Below are 20,779 nucleotides of genomic sequence, written 5' to 3' on the forward strand. Positions count from 1 at the left end.
CTGATGGGAATACTTATTTCCAGAAATAGATAACTTTCCTCAGCAATCAAGGCAGCATCCTTGAGAGAGGGTCCCAAATATTTTTGTTCCCAGTCTCTACATACGAGGCCCCAGAGCTGGCTCTCCCTTGGATACACAAGCACACACAACCACATATACATACACACACTCCATGTTTATTGGTACTTACCCCATTTCAAATCCCACTAAAATTTAATTTTCAGAAAAAGTGTAAATGCTGTTCAATTATGATGTATAAATTTTAAGCCCAGCCCTGCAAGTCCCCAAACATACATATAGATGTCTGTGACTCCTCCCAGAGAAATAAGATGCTCTACTCATTCTTTAAGTTTACAAAAAAAAGCTGCCAGCAACAAAATCACACATTCTACAGAATGTTTCTTGTATAAAAGATTCAATATTTCCTCCATATTATAGCACTGTTCTGCATCACACAAATGGATCTTTCATTTCCGTTTTGTTTTTAAAGAACAGAGAAAAAAGGAAGAGAAGTGATTCAATTGAGCGATGCCTTATTTGATACAAGTTTAATCTTATGGACATATGGAGACTTTATCTTGACATGATACTTCTCAAATCACAGGCAGTTGTTAATCTTTGCCCAGTGCTAAAATTCAAATGATATCCCCAGCTTGATTATGATGTTTAAGTAACATCTCAGCTTTCTGAAACAGAAGTTTCATATATTTGAAAGAGAAGACTAAAGCAACGTATTAGTCCTACTCCATATGGTCCTTCATCCCTTGACTTTCATAATGTTGTAAAGTCAGAAAACAGTTAAAAATACAGCTGTAAGCAAAAGATATATTGTATTGAATTTGTGTATTTTTGAAGTATTTTTAAGAATTAGAAAATAAAGGCAGAGAGTTTTTTTTTTTTTGCATCACTGCTGTTGATTTGCCTTGTAGCAACTCCTTTAACACCTTGCTAAATATGTGCAGAGTAGACATAATGCAATCCAGAATCTAAGAAGTCTAAACAGGTTTTTAATTAGAAGTGTGGCCTGGGGGTTGGAGCAGAACTAGGACAGTGAGCTGAAAGCATGATTTCTCTTCTCCACTTAGCCCATGCACTGCTGAGCGTTCTTGGCAACCCATTTGTTCTCCCAGCTTCAGTTTCCTCATCCACAAAATGATACAGTGACACTTGTCATCTTCAAGCCCTACTCATCAGAAATACTTTGCAAGAGTTGAGCAGCTGCCATTTATTATTTACCAGAATATTGAGGAAAAAGAGGCAGCAAAGTCAAACCAATATATTTGCATGCTCTGCTGGTGAGAAATCAGAAGAGATCTTGTTCAAAATAAAAATGAGTACTTTCACATATGATAGGCAGCTTGGATCAAATTAGTTGAAAGGCAGGGCCATGGACAAAACTAGGTCAATACAACTGGGTATCTACTGAATAGTAAGCTGTGCAGCTCAACAAAATGTTGGCCCAGTTATTAATCCCTGTCTCTGATCAAGTCAGCAGATTTATGCCTAAAGTGCTGCCAGTGCTGTTTTATAATGTTGGCCTTTTGACAGCAAAATTCACATTCTGCTCTTGGATGATTATGTTCAGAGGAAGTTCAGACAATAAGGGGAAAATGTCAGAAGCTGTGATTAGAATGCAGTGGGTTTCTGCCCCTGCTCTTTTACCTAATCAGATCATTTTGATCATGACTCAGATTTCGTTGAATAGAGGCTGACCATCCTTAGCATGTCTTTGTATTTCTTTCATATGTGAGTACCCTGCAGAATCTGAAATGTGGACTCAAGAACACCTAAGTGCTGTTGTCATTATAAAAATAACCTTTAGCCCTTACTGTACTACAAAAGCTATAGGAAGTAGAATGTACATGCCAATTCACCTTAATATAATAAATATGTTTTAAAAATATGCATTTGCATAGTGTACTTAGAATGACAACGAAGAAAAGGCCTAATGATGGTAAAAAAGTTGATATAAAATTTATGAAGTAGGACAAATATTTATTAAGGAAACTAACTACAATACTAGCCACTGCCCACAAGCCACTTTTAAAAGTGATGCAGCAGTTAGTTGCCTGCCAGTGCTTTATCAACACTCACTGAAATATCTAAGCTGAAGATGAGGATGTTACATATTTTATCACCTGGTATAAAAGTTACAGTCAACCCTTAATGATATTTAAGGAGGTCTAAGAACAGCTGTTCCAATTTTTCTTGAATATGTGGGAAACAACAATAGGAAAAATTCCTTTGCCTCTGTGAAAAATCATTATTAATGTAGTTCCAGTACACATGAGAGAACTCAAGATAAAAAGCAGATAAATGCTGTAAAGGAGGTGATGGAATCAAACACTTAAAGATGACATGATGATGGGAGAGTTGGGAACTGAAAGAAAAGTAACTCAAATGTGAATGATGCTTGCTTGTAGTTAATGCACTCAGAATGTCTAGCTGCCTGCAGAAAACAGCAACTAAGGCAGAACTTATTTTAACATGGGGCTGATTGGACACTGAACAGGCTTCCCAGGGAAGTGGTCACAGCACCAAGCCTGACAGAGCTCAAGGAGCATTTGGACAACGATCTCAGGCACATGGTGTGACTCTTGGGGATGTCCTCTGCAGGGCCAGGAGTTGGACTCAGTGATTCTTGCAGGCCCTTCCCACTCAGCTTGTTCTGTGAAGATGTTTTATTTGGATACAATAGATGGCACTCTATAACCACCCTGGAAAAGGGAGCAGTCTGATATCCAGTGTTTCTGAAATTTATGTTTCAGGCTCCAGCTTTAACTATTTATCCCATTTACAATTTCTTCTGTGATAAATACAGCTGAAGGTAGCTTTGTAGGTGCTAACAAAGCATACCAGCACTTTAATTTGGTGTGTGCATGTTTCATACCCTCCTGCAGCTCTATACCACATACAAACAGAGCACAGCAGCAGGGGAAATCAAGCAGAAATTAGAAATGAGTGTGAGATGAAAACATTCCTGGACTGACAGAAGGCAGCAGAAGGGAGGGAAAAAAAAGAGAATGGAAAAAAGGAAAGAAAAAAGGAAAGAAGAGAGAAATCAGAATAAAGGGAAGCAGTGCCTCTGTAAAGGAGATCAGGGAAGGAAATAAAAAGGTAGGGAAAGAAGAAAGGAAGATTTGCATTAATAGATCCAGGAGTAAAGAAGCAAATAAAGTGCTGCAATCCACACAAATTTACAGGCTGAGAAATCAATGGCACAATCAATTTGGATGGACTTGGTTACTTGCTTTGGGGAATGCATCAGATCAGATTCTGTAAATCACATTATAAACTGCAGGCCTGATGTAAGAGCAAAGGATTACTAAATTAATATTTGAAAACAATAAGTAGCAACAAAATGTCAACACTTAAGAAAATGTCTTCTGTCATAAAAATGCAGTGACCAAAAACAAATCATAGTGCAGCATTTCTCTCCTTAGCAGGTTTGTTTGGTTTATGCCTGTTTAATTTGATCACTACCTTAAAAACAGCAAGTGCTTTTTATTTACTACATTTGTACTGAATATTTGGTTTGATCAGTTTACTTTTAACAAACAAAAGAGAAAAAATGTGACTATTACTATCATTCTTCTATAGAGTGGAATCCATAGTAATTATAGATCTAATTTAAGAGATTAAAACTGGACTGATAAATGATGGGGAAGTGCTTTCTAAAAACAAGTAATTCTTATAATAATTAAATGAAAGAAAATCCATTATTAAATTGATTTTTTTGTGCTGCTGGCAACATTAAAGAAAAGAGTCAGTTTTAGTATTCATCTCAATTGACACGGCTCTGTCTTTCTGTTTCGTTTGTACCATCTATAAAATTGGAGTGCTGACACGTTTTGTGCTTTTTGAAATACCTACAGAAATTTTAAGCAACACTGGGTGCTTTCAAACATCAGACCCTAGGGACTTCTTCAGTTTTATACAATCGATGAGGTATCTCAAATCTGCAGAGGCTTTAGAAATATGGCTTTGATCTTGATTTGGCTGCAGTTTTTTTGTTGTTATGGCTTCTAAAAACTTTTTTCTTTTTGTTGTTATTGTTGTTTTTTTGCCTTTCCTCCTTTCCCCAAACTGCCATTTTCTTCACAAAGGATGTTGAAAGCATACATAAAGTCTTTGTTGCTTTGGTGTTATAGTAACACAGATCACAGAAAGCCTAGAAGAATATTTATCTTATTGTTTGCATTAGGGTACCATCAATATACAAGTCAGGGCCCACAACCTTTATACTCTTACATAGTGCAAGAAAACCCATCCCAGCTATTTGAATGAGCAAACAGCAGGAGGTGAAGTTGAAGTTGTATTATTTGGGTAAAGTCACATTAGTATATCAAGGAGAACAGCACACAGGGGATAGGACAACAGGAAATGGCTTTAAACTGAAACAGAGTGGATTTAGATTAAATACTAAGAGGAATATATCTACTGTGAGGCTGGGGAGGCACTGGCACAGGTGGCCCAGAGAAGCTGTGGATACCCAGCCCCTGCAAGTGTTCAAGGCCAGGCTGAATGGGCATTTGAGCAACCTGGTCTAGTGGAAGATGGGGTGGGGTTTGAACCTGATGATCTTTAAAGTCCCTTCCAACCCAAGCCATTCTGTGATTCTCTGAAAGAACCCACACCAAATCTAAGGCAGCAAGGCCCCTTCTCCTAAGCAGTAAAAATATGTTTGGCTTCTAAAAATCCACAGTGTGAGCACTGAGTTACACTAGATTCATTTGGCAAATCAAGCCATTTCATTTTCACAACAATAATTCCAGTTTTCCTCTCATGCTTCAAAAAATTCTGATAAATACTTGTGTATTTATTTTTGGCAACCAAAGGACATTCACACTGGAAGAACCTAAAAAAAAGGTGATTCAAATAGATTGTTCATTCTTCACAGCATTGAACACAAGAAGATTGGAGGGACAGAGTATGTGCCGATGTGTGATGGTTTAAAATCTGATTACTCAAACAAGAGATGATATGAAATTCTAAGTGGTTGAAGGCCTGAAATATTCACACACAACTTTGTAAAAGGCTTTGAGTTTTGGTGGAACCAAGCTTTCTTTGTATAGATTTTCTTTCCTACTTCTACAACTTTTGTTTCACACAAATGAAAAATCTGTCTGTACTGCTCTCATCTATTGTTTTATTGTAATACCACTTCTACTGCACCTCAGCTTTTACTTTTCCCCTTGTTATTCCCTCTTAGGCTTGGCAAAATCTTTCCATTATGATGTGAAACATCTCCACCCTTTGCTTTTCCTCCCTCACCCTCCCTCTCATGTGCCTTTATTGCAGTGGCCAAAGCACCAGGACCTGGCAGTGGTAGGGGGCTAGAGACCTTCCTTTTTCAGTTCCCAGTTCTTCATCACCTCGTGGCACCTGCACACACCAGAGTTACACCTGGCCCGGTGAGGTCTCATCCCTGAGAGTGACTTTAATCAGTGTCATCCTCCTTTCAATTATTGTGGAAAATAACAAAAAATAAGGAAGCCTTCCCCTTATCTACTGCTTTCATATTGACCATCACAGTCCAGAGGGGTAACTTTGTCTGCATAAACTGAAACAATGCTTTGGCCTTCTAACTGATTAGTGACTTACTTAATTTCGCCAAATGTTGGCATAGTACAACTAAGCACTCAGCTTTTAATAAAATGTACATTCATCAGATTACATAGTAAAATATCATTTTGCCTGTGATATTTAGGGTAACTAAAGTTACCTTATCTGCTTGAAAAAAGTATTTTGTTGATTTATTTGACTATGGATTCCTTGAATTTCTCGTTCCTTGATCATGTAAAAGCAATGGTTTGTTCCAACTTTAATAATGACTACAATTTTAATGCATTTATTCTGCAAACATCATGCCTAAATTGCCACTAACTTTTATGTATCCTTAATACAAGAGAACCTACTGGGGGCCAGGCTTCAACCTGACTGATGCATGTGTGATTGCATTGGGTTATGTTTTGCAGGAGATTTTGTTCTGTAGGAAGACCTCTGGACTCTAGCAATCTTTCATTTTATCTTTTGTAGAGAAATTAAAGCCTGCACACCAGGACAAGTTTTCTGCTTGCAGATAGCAAGATGGAATTGGCATACAGGAATAATCTTTTTGATTTTAAAAGCTGGACTGCATTTTTACCATGACACCTGACATTTACTTCAAATGCACAGTAGTCTGCCTCCTGGGTTTGAAAAATCTCATTGATTTTTAGAGAGATAATGTAGGACAGCCAATATAGCTATCCTTCAGCTCTACAAGGGATATGATTATTCCTGTCTGATAGTTCATTTATCCTTTGTCTCACATAATCACTTATCTCTCTTCCCTGTTCCAGGAGGTATATTATTTACATGCTAATAAACAAAATAAATACTGAAAACTGAATCTCTGCACCATCTTACATACCCAGCACAGACAACTCCATACTAGAAAGGTTTGCTTTGCATCTTGCTTTTAAAAACTATTGGTTCCATACTGAAACCACTGTTGTAAAAACTATTACTTACAGCATTCAATAGCTCTATTCACCATGAATGCTCCAGCTTTACAGTTTGTAAACAAAGCTAGATGAGATGGAATTGGTGAGAGGCAACAGAATTGCATTACCAAGAGACAGGAAGTATTCAAATGCTCAGAGAATACCTAAAAATAGCAGTGCCTCTAAGCCATGTCTGGAAATATCAATACACAGGCCGCTAGGAGCAAGCATCTCAAATTACTTTATAGAAGACACTTCTGAAACTAAAACCATTCTGTAATATCTGTCCTGTTCAAAATAAAAATTCTTATCCTTAGTCATGGTTCAAGTGCTGTTTATTTATGTATAAATATTTTTAAATGTATTTCAGATTCTCAGACACATTGTGAAGTCAAAAAGACTTGATCAAATAAGTTGAAATCCCAGTTTCGAAGAGTTGGCTGGTAGCATACAAAATTCAATTTAGTGTGGATGCCAAAAGCAGAGAGAATAGCTGTCAAACATCACTAACATTAAAGCTTTGTTTGCGAGTATGGCAGGATTTCAAAAAACACAAGGGCTATTTTCAACCAATATTTTGGATAGTCACAGCTAAAATTCTTCATTAAAATCACTTCAAAAAACTCAAAATAACAATATTTTCAAATTAAAACATTAGAGTTTTCTTGGTTTTTAAACCATGAAAATAAAACATTAGGGAAGTTGCTAATGAAGACCTCCAACACCTCTGAAGTTCATGCCTCTATATACAGAATAAATCTGTACACCTCATGTACAGTTATTGCACTGTGAAGAATATATGGCTTGAATATATTGGGAAAAAATCTTTAAAGATGTCTTTATTTTTCCCACCTGGTCATTCATGTTGTTGCTGGACACAAAGTCCACAAAAGCCCTCTCTACTAAAAAATTAAATGGTTTTATGTGTTCATCTATCACCTCGTTGAAAAAAGCTATTCAAATTCTTTAAAAATCTATTCTGGCCAGCTCTATTATAATATATTTCAACAGGGTGGCAAGGACTAAATGCCAGCAAATGCAATTCTCTCTGTATTTCTTTAACCCTCCTAGATTTAATTTTTCATTCATAGGACCCAATAATTATATCACTTCAGTGACTCCACAGTCAGTCAGAGAGAGCCAGCATGCAGGGTACAAATGTCAGCGTGTGCCAGGGATGCCTTGCAGGTAAAGCAGCTGTTTAAAAAGTGCATCCCAAAACCAATTTAGTGATTCTCCTAAATACAGGATCCTTCTGATAGGAACACAGTTCCTAAAAGAGAAAAATAACTTTGTTTTGACCTCAAATTCTATTAGCTATAAACATAGCAGCATGGACTCCACAAAAACATTAGAATAAATTGAGCTTCAACATAATGAAATATTTAGGGCTGAGCTGATTACTCATTTCTGCTCAGCAGTGGAATAGGCTAACAGTCCCACTTTCCTATGTGAAATGAAATATGATGCAGTGTAAGTTGATTGGTATTAATTACAAGCTGATGTTCTGCTACCTCCTGAGCAACAGGAGACCTGTGGCATCAATTGCAGATTTTCTGTTCTGTAATGATTCACACACAATATATGCAAGTTGTCTGTGTGGCCAGTACAGATTCTGCAATTTATCTAGAAATTAATTTAAAAAGACTGATTTCCATATTTAAGTAGAAGTTTAAAGCTACAGGATGATTCCTGAATTGGTCCAATAGACCAAGCCAGAGACATCATAATGGAATTTCCTTCGTTAAATCTCAACTGAGCAAATTATTTTTTCTCCCCCTCCTTTTTTACTATCCAAATTTTCTTGAAGCTCAGTTTTATTTCAAACATCAATTTATTCATGAGATGATTTGAAGAAGAGTCAGGGGAATTTATTATGACTCTCTCTTTGGATTAGAGAGATAAAGAAATCTAAAAGGAGGGTATTTAAGCACTGAGACTGCTAGTCCAGGACCTGAGCAATCTCCAGGTTTTTGATAGTCACAGCTTCACTGGACAAGACCCTGAGCAACCTGATCTACCTTAAAATTGGTCCTGTTTTGAGCATTATGGCTGGATGACAATTAAGGCTTTATTTACAGAACTATCTTCCAGATGATAGCCCTTGAGCCACATGCACTTTTCCTGCATAATTCCATTATTCAATCTAAATTTCAATGAATAATTACCATAGCTGTTTTACATATTTTAAATAATCATATTTTGAAATCATAGATCTAGGTAAGAAATTAAAAATTTGGACTTTTGAGAAAACTACTTCAGACTTCACTTAGGACAGGATTATTTTACACAATGACCAATTTATTTTCTGACTGCGCCACAGAAATTGTAACAGAAACTAAAAGACAACAAGACGACATCTTTCCTCTGTGGAAACTTTATAGTCTCACTTTTTTCACAAGAAAGAAAAGCTTTGAAATATGAACTGACAGCAGTCAATGATAGGTTATTATCCATGCGTACAGTTCCACATCTCTATGGGAGGGAATTAAAAAAATAATTGACATTTTTAAGACTATGCCAGTCAGTGCAAACAAAATCTGTGTTCTTGTGTTAAATATAAGCCTTTCTAATACTCTCAAGATGCAAGAATATTATCTGTAGTTGTGCATTATTTGCATTTTACACCACTGTCTCAGTTAAAATTGAAGGTGCTGTGCACCCAGAGCTGTGTTCTACAGTTAACACACTCATGTACTCGGATATTCACCAGCACAGGGCTAATATTTTCTATCAGTACTTCGTCATCCTTCGTTTTGAACACTGATTTTTCAAAGAGAACTCATGCATACATTAAGAAAACAGAGTAAGACTTCACTGGGCTTTTCCATGATAAGTGGGAAGATTTTACAGCTAACACAAGTAAATATTAACACTAGTCAAGTGAGATGAATTGAAGAAATGTATCCAATATATCTCCATGACAGATACTCTCATCTCCAGGAAAACCAAACCTTCCAGTGTAAGTACCAAGAAAGGATCAGCACTAATTTGAAACTTCATTGCTTCATCTCACAGACTTAAACACCGCATCTAATGAGGAGCCCTGTGTGTGTGGGTAGCTCAGGGGTACCTGACACCTCTACAGCAGCTTCAACAGAGAATCATCTTACCCTTCCACAGAAATGGTCCGCTGCAAGCTCACTGTGGGGGGACGCGTTGCAGTGCTGTGCTGGGAATGACTGGACAGCCAAGGAAGAATAAAGAAAAGCATTTGTTAAAGAAATAGAAGTTGCTCTTGCTCTTATTGTCTCTAGCAGTTTAGCTAATGCCAAAATAAATACAACAATCAGATTACTTTACATGTGTCTAAAGCATTTTGACCTCAGTGGTGCTCATCTGTTCAAAAAGGGCTTAATTGTACCATTTCTCTTGTTTAAATTCAGCTTTCATTTCTCATTAAGAGCAGAAAATGAAGATAACTCCCCCTTATCTTTTCTACTCATTTTTTAAATACATATAGATTCACACACAGAGTTTAGTAATTTAAAATAAATTAAATGCTAATTATTCCACTAAATATACTAAACATTCAATGCAAATTTAATTTTAGAACAAAAGGTAAAACAGTAAATGATAATGTAATCAATCTAATACTCAGTGTTTCTCAGTAAAAGAGGACATGAATTCCTTAGAGTTGCACCTTGATGTAACTTGAGCACTAGCTCTATCAGATTTTAAGCAGCCTGAGTCTTTCCACATGGATTTTTATTAATCTGGGACACAACATTTGGGAAAAAACATGGTATTTTTTTCTATAGCAAACCACAGACTTTCTGAAAAAAACCTTTTTGATTGATTCTGATTTTTGAGGTCTAAGGGCTTCCCATATGTTATACTGACATGACTAAGAAACCTGACTAACAATTATTCTTTCAAAAATACACAGTATGTGCTAATTTCAGTATTATACTAATTTCAGTATTTACAATACTATGGTAGAATAGTATTGTAAATACAAATGGATAAAACAGAGCATCAGTCAAAGGCAGTTTTTTGACAATAAATTGTACTCCTTACTCAAGACATCCTGCTTAAATAAGGTATTAAAAAGTAGAAGCATCTGGGTGTATTTTCTGATTAGTTTAAATGACTACAGCAGATAGTGAGGCCCAGTATTAATAATGCAAAGTACACAATAAAAAGAAATCTTTATGTCAGTTTTATATCACTAATTCTAATAACTGAAGACTTTGTCTTGCTTTGAAGCTTTGCATATATCTCAAGCTGCTTGTTCAGAAGCAACACATCTTATTTTCAATAAAAGCACTTCATTTGACATTAGTGAGCAACACATCTCTTTTACATGAATTTCATCCTGTAACATAGTCAATGCTGTCTGATAGAAAAGATCCTTTTTGTTTTGTTTTTTTTTTTTTGCAGCCCATGGAGTTGTGCTGCCTGTCACTGGACAAACAAGTCCTGCTGCTTCCTGGTATCTTCCCTTGTGACAAATGTGCTCTTGTTTTATCTTGGTAAAGTATTCATCCCTATTGAGAAGGTTTCAGAAGGTTTGTGGAAAAGTATATTCCCCTTGTAAGAAGAGCTGCAGAGCTTCTTATCTGTTTTATAGCAAACTTAGGAATTATAAGTTTGTGGGATCATGGTACGAACAAAACAGCTGAGTGGGACAAACACTGCAGAATATTATATGAATATTGGTAAAAATTTCACATTTGGTTTGCATGTACAAGGAACTTTACACCCCACTGCTGCCAAGTGAGGGGCTCATCTATCTGCAATATTAGAAACTTTTCCATTCCTAGGGATTTATGACACAGTATTCAAATAAGCCCTCACCTTCTTTCATGAAAATAGTTCAGAACTGGTGATAAGAAAACTCATTTTATTTTAAATAATTATAAAAATCAAGTTTGATGCTTGATAGAAACTTGTGCCTTCTAAGGTATCATTGTGAATATAATGACACCTTAAAGTCTAAAGTGCAATTTAATCATTGCTTGACACAAGTTGCTATTGAAGACAGAATAATAGTCTGATTTGATTCCTGACTTATTTCAAAGAAAGTCTCCTGGTGAATTCTATCAAACTGATGGAACCGGCAGAAAGATGCTGATTTTATCACATGGTTAATACACTTGTGCAGTTGCCATGTCTTTTGCAGCACAGAAGAAATAAAGCTTTCTGCTACCAACACTTTCTGTGATGAATGCCTAAACATACCCCTATTGAGATATGTAAGCAGCACAGTTTTAAACTGACAGATCAAAATGTTCAGAGTTTGACATTGAGACTTATAAAAATGCTACTATTTCTCTAAAATTATACAGAATGAACCTCCTACTAGTTTTAATAACATAAAGTAACAATATTTCAATATACAGCCCAGTACTATAGCCACACAAGATGGATTTTCCCTGAAGAAAAGAATTTTACATCCTGTAAAAGACCAATTTTAACTTAAATACATTTTAATTTAGTTCATTGAGGCAAGGGGGATATACTGTTCTTATAAGACAATTCATAAGAGCGAAGGAACAAAGAATGAGATTGTAAATTAATAATAAGGTGCAAAACTGGGAGCAAAGAATCCAACCTCTCTTTTTAATGGGTTTAAATTGCTTTTTGTTTTAAACTCATTTCTGAGGCAAGGTGAACCATTTAATGGCTTCATTAAGTAATAAAAATAGAGCAGCCTGGTGTTCACGTATTTTTTAAAATGTTTATTATGCAAATAATCATATCAGTATATATTAAATAAACAAAAAGGTGAGTAGCCAGTCTGCTCAGCTTTAATTCTGTTCTGGGCCAAGAAAGCTCTGAAGGCACTTTTGCTGTGTGGGTGATGCTGAAACTGGAGGCAGCATCATAAACCCTTTTTTCCCCACAGGGGTCAGATGAACCACCGCCTTCCCTTCCCAAATGACACTTTCACTGATACACAATACACCAGTGAAACACCTATTTGAGATGAAACAATCACGTTAGGGAAATATTTATTGTGTTTTAAACTTCTCTAATGCAAAAATATGGATAAACCACCATTAAGGGATCAGGCTGCATGATGCTCAAATCAGTTAATTCCAAAGCCCGCCTATTGCATTGACAGTAGAAGAAATAAAGTTGTTACAATCTAAAATCTTTCCTCTTCTCTTTTGTTTAGATAAAACCTAGACACATTGTCTTTACAAAGAGAGCACTTGAAAAATCATTAGCTTTCCTCTCTCAACCTTCAACCTCTATCAACAAAGAACAGCTGTCCTCTACTTGCTACAACCCTGATTTAGGAACTCTTTTGTTTTCATGTATCTTTATTTTGACAAGTCAAAACTGACAGCATTGAAGTTATTTGCTTCCTAAATCAATTGACCTGCAACTTCTCATAACGATGCAGCAAAGCAGCCATGGCACAGGCTGGGTAGAGACTACTCTGAATAATGGCTCTGGAGCAGCCATTCTTCAGCTCCCAATTCTGAAACTGCCACACAGAAGAAAAATATACAAACTCCATTTGTCTATCAATATGTTCTCTGCCAGAAAAAAAGAAATCCAAAACAAACAACAAAACCAAACCCAAAACTAGAGCCCTGAGTTATTCTTTGTCATTCACAATACTAAAACAAAAAAAAGTGTGATAAATGCAATATTAAAAAATTCCACTGGAGATCAGTGAAGGGAATGCTAAGACTGTTTGTTTTTATGATGTATTCTCAGCATGTAGTTTCTTATGTCAAGGATTGAAGGTAGCACTGCAGCTGTTTATAAAGCTTCTAAGCTTTTGATTTGATGGATGTAAGAGTTTAGGAAGGCAACATGCTTTAATTCCATTAATGTGGAGTTTTAATTCAGCTCAGTGAAGTGAAACCAGCTTTTCCTGATGCTGCCAACAGCTAAACTCCTAACTTAAATGAGTTTTTGCACTCCCGTGGGATTAATTAGAAGACCAGAGATTGCTTTTTTTTGGCATTAATTTAATCTCAGCTCCAAACGGTTTGATGATATCCAGTACTGACAGTTACTGACCCATATTAGAAGTGTCAAACTAACCAGTCTCCCATCAGAGGCAATAGGAAACTTCAGGGAATAGGACATTCAACCCTGCTACGTCCAGATCACCCTCAGGTAACAAAGCCAGACATGAGATGTAGAGCTGTTTTCATGCACAGGCACATGCAGCGAGGATTTTAGCAACATAACTCAATTTTTAAAATGGCATCTGTACATCTATTGTACAAATAGCATTGCTAGGCCAAATAGCTACTCATTGGAAAACAGAAAAGGAACAAAATGAAGGATTAGGCTGTCACTCTGCCTACAAATATGTAGAATAAGCCCACACCACATCCCCGTTCAGGTTCTCTGAGGTTACTTCACTTGCACAACTAAAGTAAAAAAGGTTGCTAACTCATTCCTCCCTCCCTGCCTACCTCCCTTCCCTAAACAGTGCTCACAAATAAGTGGTTAGCCACATTCTGTGACTTGAGTATGTGAGTTACTGCAGCCCTAAACTAGCATCATTTAGCAATAAGGAAGAATGCAAGGTGGAGCTGTGACTCAGAGGAATGCTTCAGCTCCTGGAACAGAGCTAATTATCCACCTTTGTAAGTGGTGTGCCCAAGTCAGGTACCTGATCTTCAAAGTGGTGAAGCATCCACTGACTTCAAATCTACTTCCTTATGGCTGAGGTAATTGCAGGAGATAATGATTACCTTTAAAATATAAAAATCTTACTTTTTTTTGAGAGGATTTGTTCTTTCAGCTTGAGATACAAGATTATTTAAGAGTATTTAAAACAGCAGAACTGGTTTAGAATGATGTGGGGGGAACTGAAAGTAATTAGAAATGCTGTTTAAAGGAGTAGAGTGGAGAGGACATATTTTCAAAGAGTCCCACATGTAGAGTAAACACAGACTTAAAGTATTGTGAAGAACTCAGCATTGAGTAAATTAGGGATAGTGAATGAAAACTGTCAGAGAAAACCTAATCCAATCTTAAGTGATTGTGTTCCTTGTTCATATCTTCATATTTTGGACAAACTTTTGGGTTTTTAGAAATGGGGTGCCTAATTCTCCACAGAATTCCAAGATATTCTATTACTGTTAAAAAAGTAAGCTTAAGTCTTCCTATCAGCCTCAGTAATACTACTACTGTTGTTATTCTTCCCGTCATTATTATTTATGATACTGTTATGATTATGAGGAATTATAAAGCTCCTCCTGGGAGCTGAAGTCCTCCCTGATGAAGTTAGTTTGAAAATTATACCAGCTGAGGACTGAGCTTTACATGGCAAAATACTTAGAAGTGAAAAAACATAGGAGAAAAAAGGGATAACAGCAGAAGAACAAAAATCCAACACTCTGAGTTACTTAAGCAGTATTGGATGGAAATGATCCATGAACATAACATCTGATTTTGTCTCTAATTACAGCTGTGGAAGAGGAGATAGTGCTATTTTCATGAATTTAAACAGGGAACATTTGTTCAGAACCTGCAGGAAACTCGCTGAGGCACTCCGTCCACATGGCCTCCCAATTACCTACAGCTCCTGGTACCACACCCAACACAGTTTGCAGCTCCTCATGGAGTCAGTTCCTCATCTGTCACCCTCCTTCCTACTCTTTGGCATGATGCTTATGCACTCCCAGATCACTAATGATTTTTGCCATTCACTCAAATGTTGTAGCTCATTTCCGGTTACTATCACTCCTGGTTCTCCCCAGCACTAGGGCTTTCAAAGCTGCAGACACAAGTTGTAATGAACTCACACAACCCCCACTCACTGTCACCCCATACTGCTCAGGGAAAGCAGGTACAGAAACCAGGAGTGAAGCTGAGTCCAGAAGGAAGAGAAAAGTTGGGGGAAGATGTTTTAAGGTTTGGTTTTGTTTCTCACTACCCTACTCTGATTTAATTGAATTACTTTCACTGCGTTGAGCCTGCTTTGCCCGTGATGGTGATTGATCTCTCCCTAGAAAGCAAGAATTCACACATACATATATTCTTTCACAGGGAGTATGTAGCACAGTTCCCATCAGCAGCTGCTCTGTGGCAGCTGCAACACCCAGCACTCACCATAAACTCCACTTCTAATGGATTTCTAGAGCTGTGCATTGCTTTATAATGAAACACATTACTACACTCAAACCTTATTAGATCTCCAGGCAAGTAAGAACTAAAGTGTGTGCACCAAACTTCCTCTGCAGTTTAAGCAAATGTCAAAAGGCATTAGGAAGGACTTGAAAAATGGGTCCACATTTAAGGAACTTTGGCAAAACTTTGATGGAAATCAAGCTCAGCATGTTTAGGAAAATTCATATAGACATAATAGGAAGAATCATATAAGATTTGCAATCCAAAAATACCAAATGGCACATCAGACATGTATTACACAGTATCATTGTGGGGGGAAGGCAGAAGAGGAAGAAAGAAATCATAGGGTAAGTTTTCCAGTAAGAAAACTAATTCTATTGTCTAAAGGAAAAGCTCCATTCTATAGTCTGTGAAAACATAATAAATGTCGAAATATTGTAAACTAATAAATTATTCCCAAAAATGCTAACAGGCAGCTAGCCTTGAGTCTCAGAAAGTGTTAAGACCAGAATTTTTAGATTACTTGTTTAATTACTGTCAACAAAACTGAAAGAAATCCATTTTTGTCAAAATGAAATTTTGTGGGAGACATTTACTCAATAAGAATATAAGAAAACAAATGGTTAAGCAGATACTTGAAAAATCTGGAAAAACTCACATTTTCATGTACTTTTCTACCACAGTCCACAGAAGTTCATCCAAAGTTAGGAATTCCGCTTAAAAGACCATTGAGAGCTCCCTTCAAGAATCATAGACTCTCAATTCCAATCCAGGATTCAAAAAAGGGAGTATAGTGCTCTGTCAGAGCAATTTTGTCCTTAACAAAAATGAACCTTTTTTACACTTAAGATGACACATGAAAAACACGGGACTTTTGTACTACATCGCTTGTTTTTTAAAGGGTAGGGAAATCACAGATAAATAAGCCTAATGACAGATTTAAAATTACATCTACCCACTAAACAAATCTGCAAAGTTTCTATCCCTCTCCATCCAATGAAAAACAAGCACATAAAATTCTTCTTATGCTGGAGTCATTGCACTAAATTTTACTAATTTAAGATAAATTATATGGAAATTAAAGTGATTTAAAACAGCAATTAAATACTGTCTGAGGGGAAACCATACCAGGCCATTATTAAACATTTCTATATGTTATGAGATTCTGTATCATTATATAATAAAAAAATGCTACAGAAACTTAAGTTTAATATTGTATAAGACCAAGCTAATGTTATCTGTGCTTAATAACCTTCATGTGTGCATTGCAGTGAATTACAGAGAAGGAGTACACTCAGCTTCCGCAGATGTGTCTCATTAAAACAAACAGGACTACCACAACAGAAAGAGTATCAACTTACAATTTAAAATTTAGCAGAAAAACACATTCCATATTGCAGTTTGTCCTGATACTGTGTTTACTGCACCTGTGTGATACCTTCTGATAATGCTATCCCTTCTATCTGGATACACATTATCTCTGTGCAAGCTAGGAATATGGGTTGAATACGCATTTTTTTAAACAGAGCAGAGATGAGGAGAATGCAATCCTACATAAGCAGCTATTTAGTCTCTCTTCCTCTGTCATTCAAAGCAGCCCAGCATGCAAGTGTGCATGTGCAGCTATACCAAGCACAAACCCAACAATCCTACAGAAATACACAAAGAAAAAAAAAGCAAATGCAGAAATAACACAATGCACATAAACAACATTCCAACAGGATAAGGACAAACAGCAGGGAATGGCAATTTGACAATGCAGAAGTATAAAGGCTGTATTGTCAAAATGAAAGGTGAATAGTGAAGCAATTAACAGTTTAAGCTCTTCTGCTTCTAATCTAATCTATATGAAGCATGACTTTTGAATCTTTTTAATCAATAGAAGTTGAACTTAGCATTTCATGGGAATCATTGAGTGCCTTCTACCATGGGGTCTAACAATGAACCATACACTAGAACTAGACATGAAAAAAAATTAAAACTGTACTAATTTTTCTAATTCTGGGGTTACTCCCAACAGAAGCATGAGGCATAAGCATCTCCCAGAGAAGATGGCTGTAATATTACCTAACCACATTAGTAATTAACTTTGCCTGGCTTTGATTATAGGCCCTAGACTGGATTAGATGAATGATGCTATATTATTTATTTATATATGAATTTATAACATATATGAATTTATAATTTATATATATATATGAATGGTGCTATATTTATTTATTTATATGTTCCATTATGTCAATCAATATATTCATAAACTGACATATAAACTGCCATTTATTTAAAGATGGTTATTAAATTCAATCTTCGAAGAGATATTTAGCTAATTAGGAGGGAATTGTGAAAGGAATTTATGAAGAATTTAACTCTACACCTGTGGTAGTCATTAAGGTGAATTGTTTAGCTAAAAACTAAATAGATAAATCATTTGAGTAAGACATTGGAAAATGGTTTTAAAAGGTTTCCAAAATTAGCAGGCACGTATACGTGACTGAGCTGATAGACAGTCAATTTGCGATCCTTCTGGTGACTAATTTAACATCACTAAGATAAAATAGTCCAAGTCCTGAACAAAAGCCTAAGTTCCCTTTGCTAAACTTTACAAGTATTTCTTATAGGTTAGGGATCATTTGTTATAATACAATCTCATCAGTGAGCCAGCAAACCTAGGGCTTTTGGGTTATATCAAGGTTACTTTAGCATAAAGACACTGCCATGTTTCTTCTACGTTCATGTTTCATTTCTTAAACAGAGTTTCATCTAGAAGTAAGTCTTTGCTGCTACCAACTAATTATTTCCCTCTGCATGTACTGGTTTGCACGTTTTGGCCAGAACCAGTTGCACTGGCTCCACTGAAATTTGAAATACTGCTGCTTAAGAGAAAACATCTGAGTAACAGACAGGGATGCACAAGGAAACACAAATCAATTAATACAAATGGTCACAGTTGGATTTATACCAACAAGTCATCTAACCTTAACTCCTAAATCAGAATTCCATTGTTTTTTAGCACTGTAAAAAGAAATAGCCACGATGAAGCTATTTTGGAACATGAGCATCTTGTATCCATATTTATCCTAGGCACATGAACTGAGCTATCATTGCAGCACTTTGCTTCAGCTCTCCATGTGTTATTTTTCAAGAGAAAGCAGTTCTGCTGTAAACCTATGAGTACCTGAAATCAATGAAAACTTCACATATGAAATATGGATTATTTAGATGATAGAAAAAAATTTATGGAGGATAAGCCCATGCACTGGAGAGTCATCCATATTTTGAAATCTTGGATTCACAAAATTGACAAGAAATTCCATGGCAATAGGTTCTTGTGTTCACAATTCCTTTGATAACACTACTTTATTTCAAGTTACACCTCTCTTCCAACATACCAGGGAATTCTACTATTATAGAAAATGCCTGTTCAAATAATCATATTTTTTACCCAGTGGAATTCTCCAAATACATTTTGATAAATGCACACCAAGAAACCCAGTGAAGGTTCTGTTACTCATGACCCCAGATACAAAAATGAAAATTTCTGTACCCAAGTTAAGTGGAACAGTTTAATTCCTGTTTTATTCTTCTGGGTCAAAGACAGGCCTAGATACATTCTACACCTTTGAAGCACCTAAGTTTGTATTTTATTATTAAACCTATCATAACAATGTAGCTGCAGAATCCTTTTATATACAAACCAGAGATTGCTTCCCATCAGTCCCAACTATACATGTGGAAGCAGAATGTGTCAATTAATTTTGGAAAAGAGTAATTATTTCAATTTATGTATTTCACTGATGGCAACCCAGGCCAGTTTCTTACAGTAAATGTTACGATATGCACATCCCCAATTGAGAACAGAGGTAAAACTGTCAGCATTTTAAAAAAGAAAGTCCAATGTAATTTTTCTCACATCACACTCCATCTTATTCTCTATATAAAGACTGGTCTAAGCCTGAAGTGATGAAATCCTAATGTAATTTTAAATAAATGTATAAAGACCTCTTTTAATTCATTTTGCTTTTCTTGTTAGCAATATAAAGGGTCTTTACAATACTACCAAATTCCTGGATATTGGTTAATCACTCTAGGAATCAACATTCCCAAGTCAAATGGTAGCTTTCACCTTTTTGCACTGATTGATTTTATAACTCAAATGAAGATCTGTCAGTTTTTCAAAAAGAGAATTACACTGATTTACATTCATATGTACACTACTAAAATTTAACGTTGCACATCGTACTCTTGATTTGTATTCTCTGTTTGTTGTTCCTTTTGGCAAGTCAGTCTGAAACTTCCTAGCCTCACAGAGATTTCTGTTAGGATCTTAGTAAAGCCGTTAGTTTCCCCATTTGCCATCTCCTTGTCTCTAAGAAAACAAAGATACATGACATATCCAGACTCTCACAGTGATTGGAATAATATTAAGGTAGACAAGATGAAAGCTGTGTGAAAGCTGAAGAAATATTATGATTTTCCAAGCTGCATCAATGTTGCATTTCTGTAAATTGAAACGAATTAAAATGATTTCTTTCATTTTAAAGTGGTAATGCAAGAATAGTAGAACTGGAAAATTTAAACATGAAAGAAATTAAAGAAACCCAGTGTGAAAATATCACAGCATATTCTATTTTAGTGAAGAGCATATTTAGTTTTATAAAAATTCCCCTTCTTATTATAGTAGTGATTACTTAGAACAACAACTTTAAATTGCAGCATTGTGTTTAAAGTTTACTGATAAACAACAGTCCATGCTGCTTAATTTTAACATTCCAATCATTTGCCATGTGATGCTATTATTTAAGAAGGATTCACAGTAGTACATTTAAACAAATGAAGTATTCTTGAGAAATAGCTGTTGTGATGCTACAAAAAATGATGACATGTGGTGTGGCACCCAGCCTCAACATGAAAACTGCTTACAGAATTGTGCTGCCATGTTATTCTTGGTTTAACTCTAACACAGTCATGTAATTCTCCTGTGTTTGCTGAGATATCATTTGGTTTTGGTATTGTAATGATCTTCCTTTGCAGACACCTGCTGCCTAATCCCACTTCTGTCAAAACATAAAACTCTAGTCTTCCAATTAATTCAAATCACTAAGGTATTGTACAAGGAAAAACAAGGAAAAGTAAGGAAAAATAATCAGTTGAACCTGATTCCTGTATTGTTATCATTGTCAGAAAAGTTTGAATCTTTGATATTTTGTTCCAAAGAACAATCTGAGTACCCTAGCTGAAAG

The 20,779-nt window shown here is 36.0% G+C and overlaps 1 protein-coding gene across 14 annotated transcripts in view; it reads right to left on the reverse strand.

Annotated features, from left to right (window-relative positions):
- DLG2 (discs large MAGUK scaffold protein 2) overlaps positions 1-20,779 on the reverse strand; it is a 983,561-nt gene that overhangs the window by 216,609 nt on the left and 746,173 nt on the right. For all 14 annotated transcript variants that reach the window (XM_054269787.1, XM_054269774.1, XM_054269773.1 and 11 more), the window contains one exon: positions 9,602-9,670. In XM_054269787.1, coding sequence (XP_054125762.1) covers positions 9,602-9,670 — 69 coding nt within the window. The remainder of the gene's footprint in view (positions 1-9,601; positions 9,671-20,779) is intronic.

This window comes from Melozone crissalis, unplaced genomic scaffold, assembly GCF_028551555.1.
Source record: "Melozone crissalis strain CALT ecotype California unplaced genomic scaffold, PUWL_Pcris_2 ptg000008l_1, whole genome shotgun sequence".
Taxonomy (NCBI): Eukaryota; Metazoa; Chordata; class Aves; order Passeriformes; family Passerellidae; genus Melozone; species Melozone crissalis.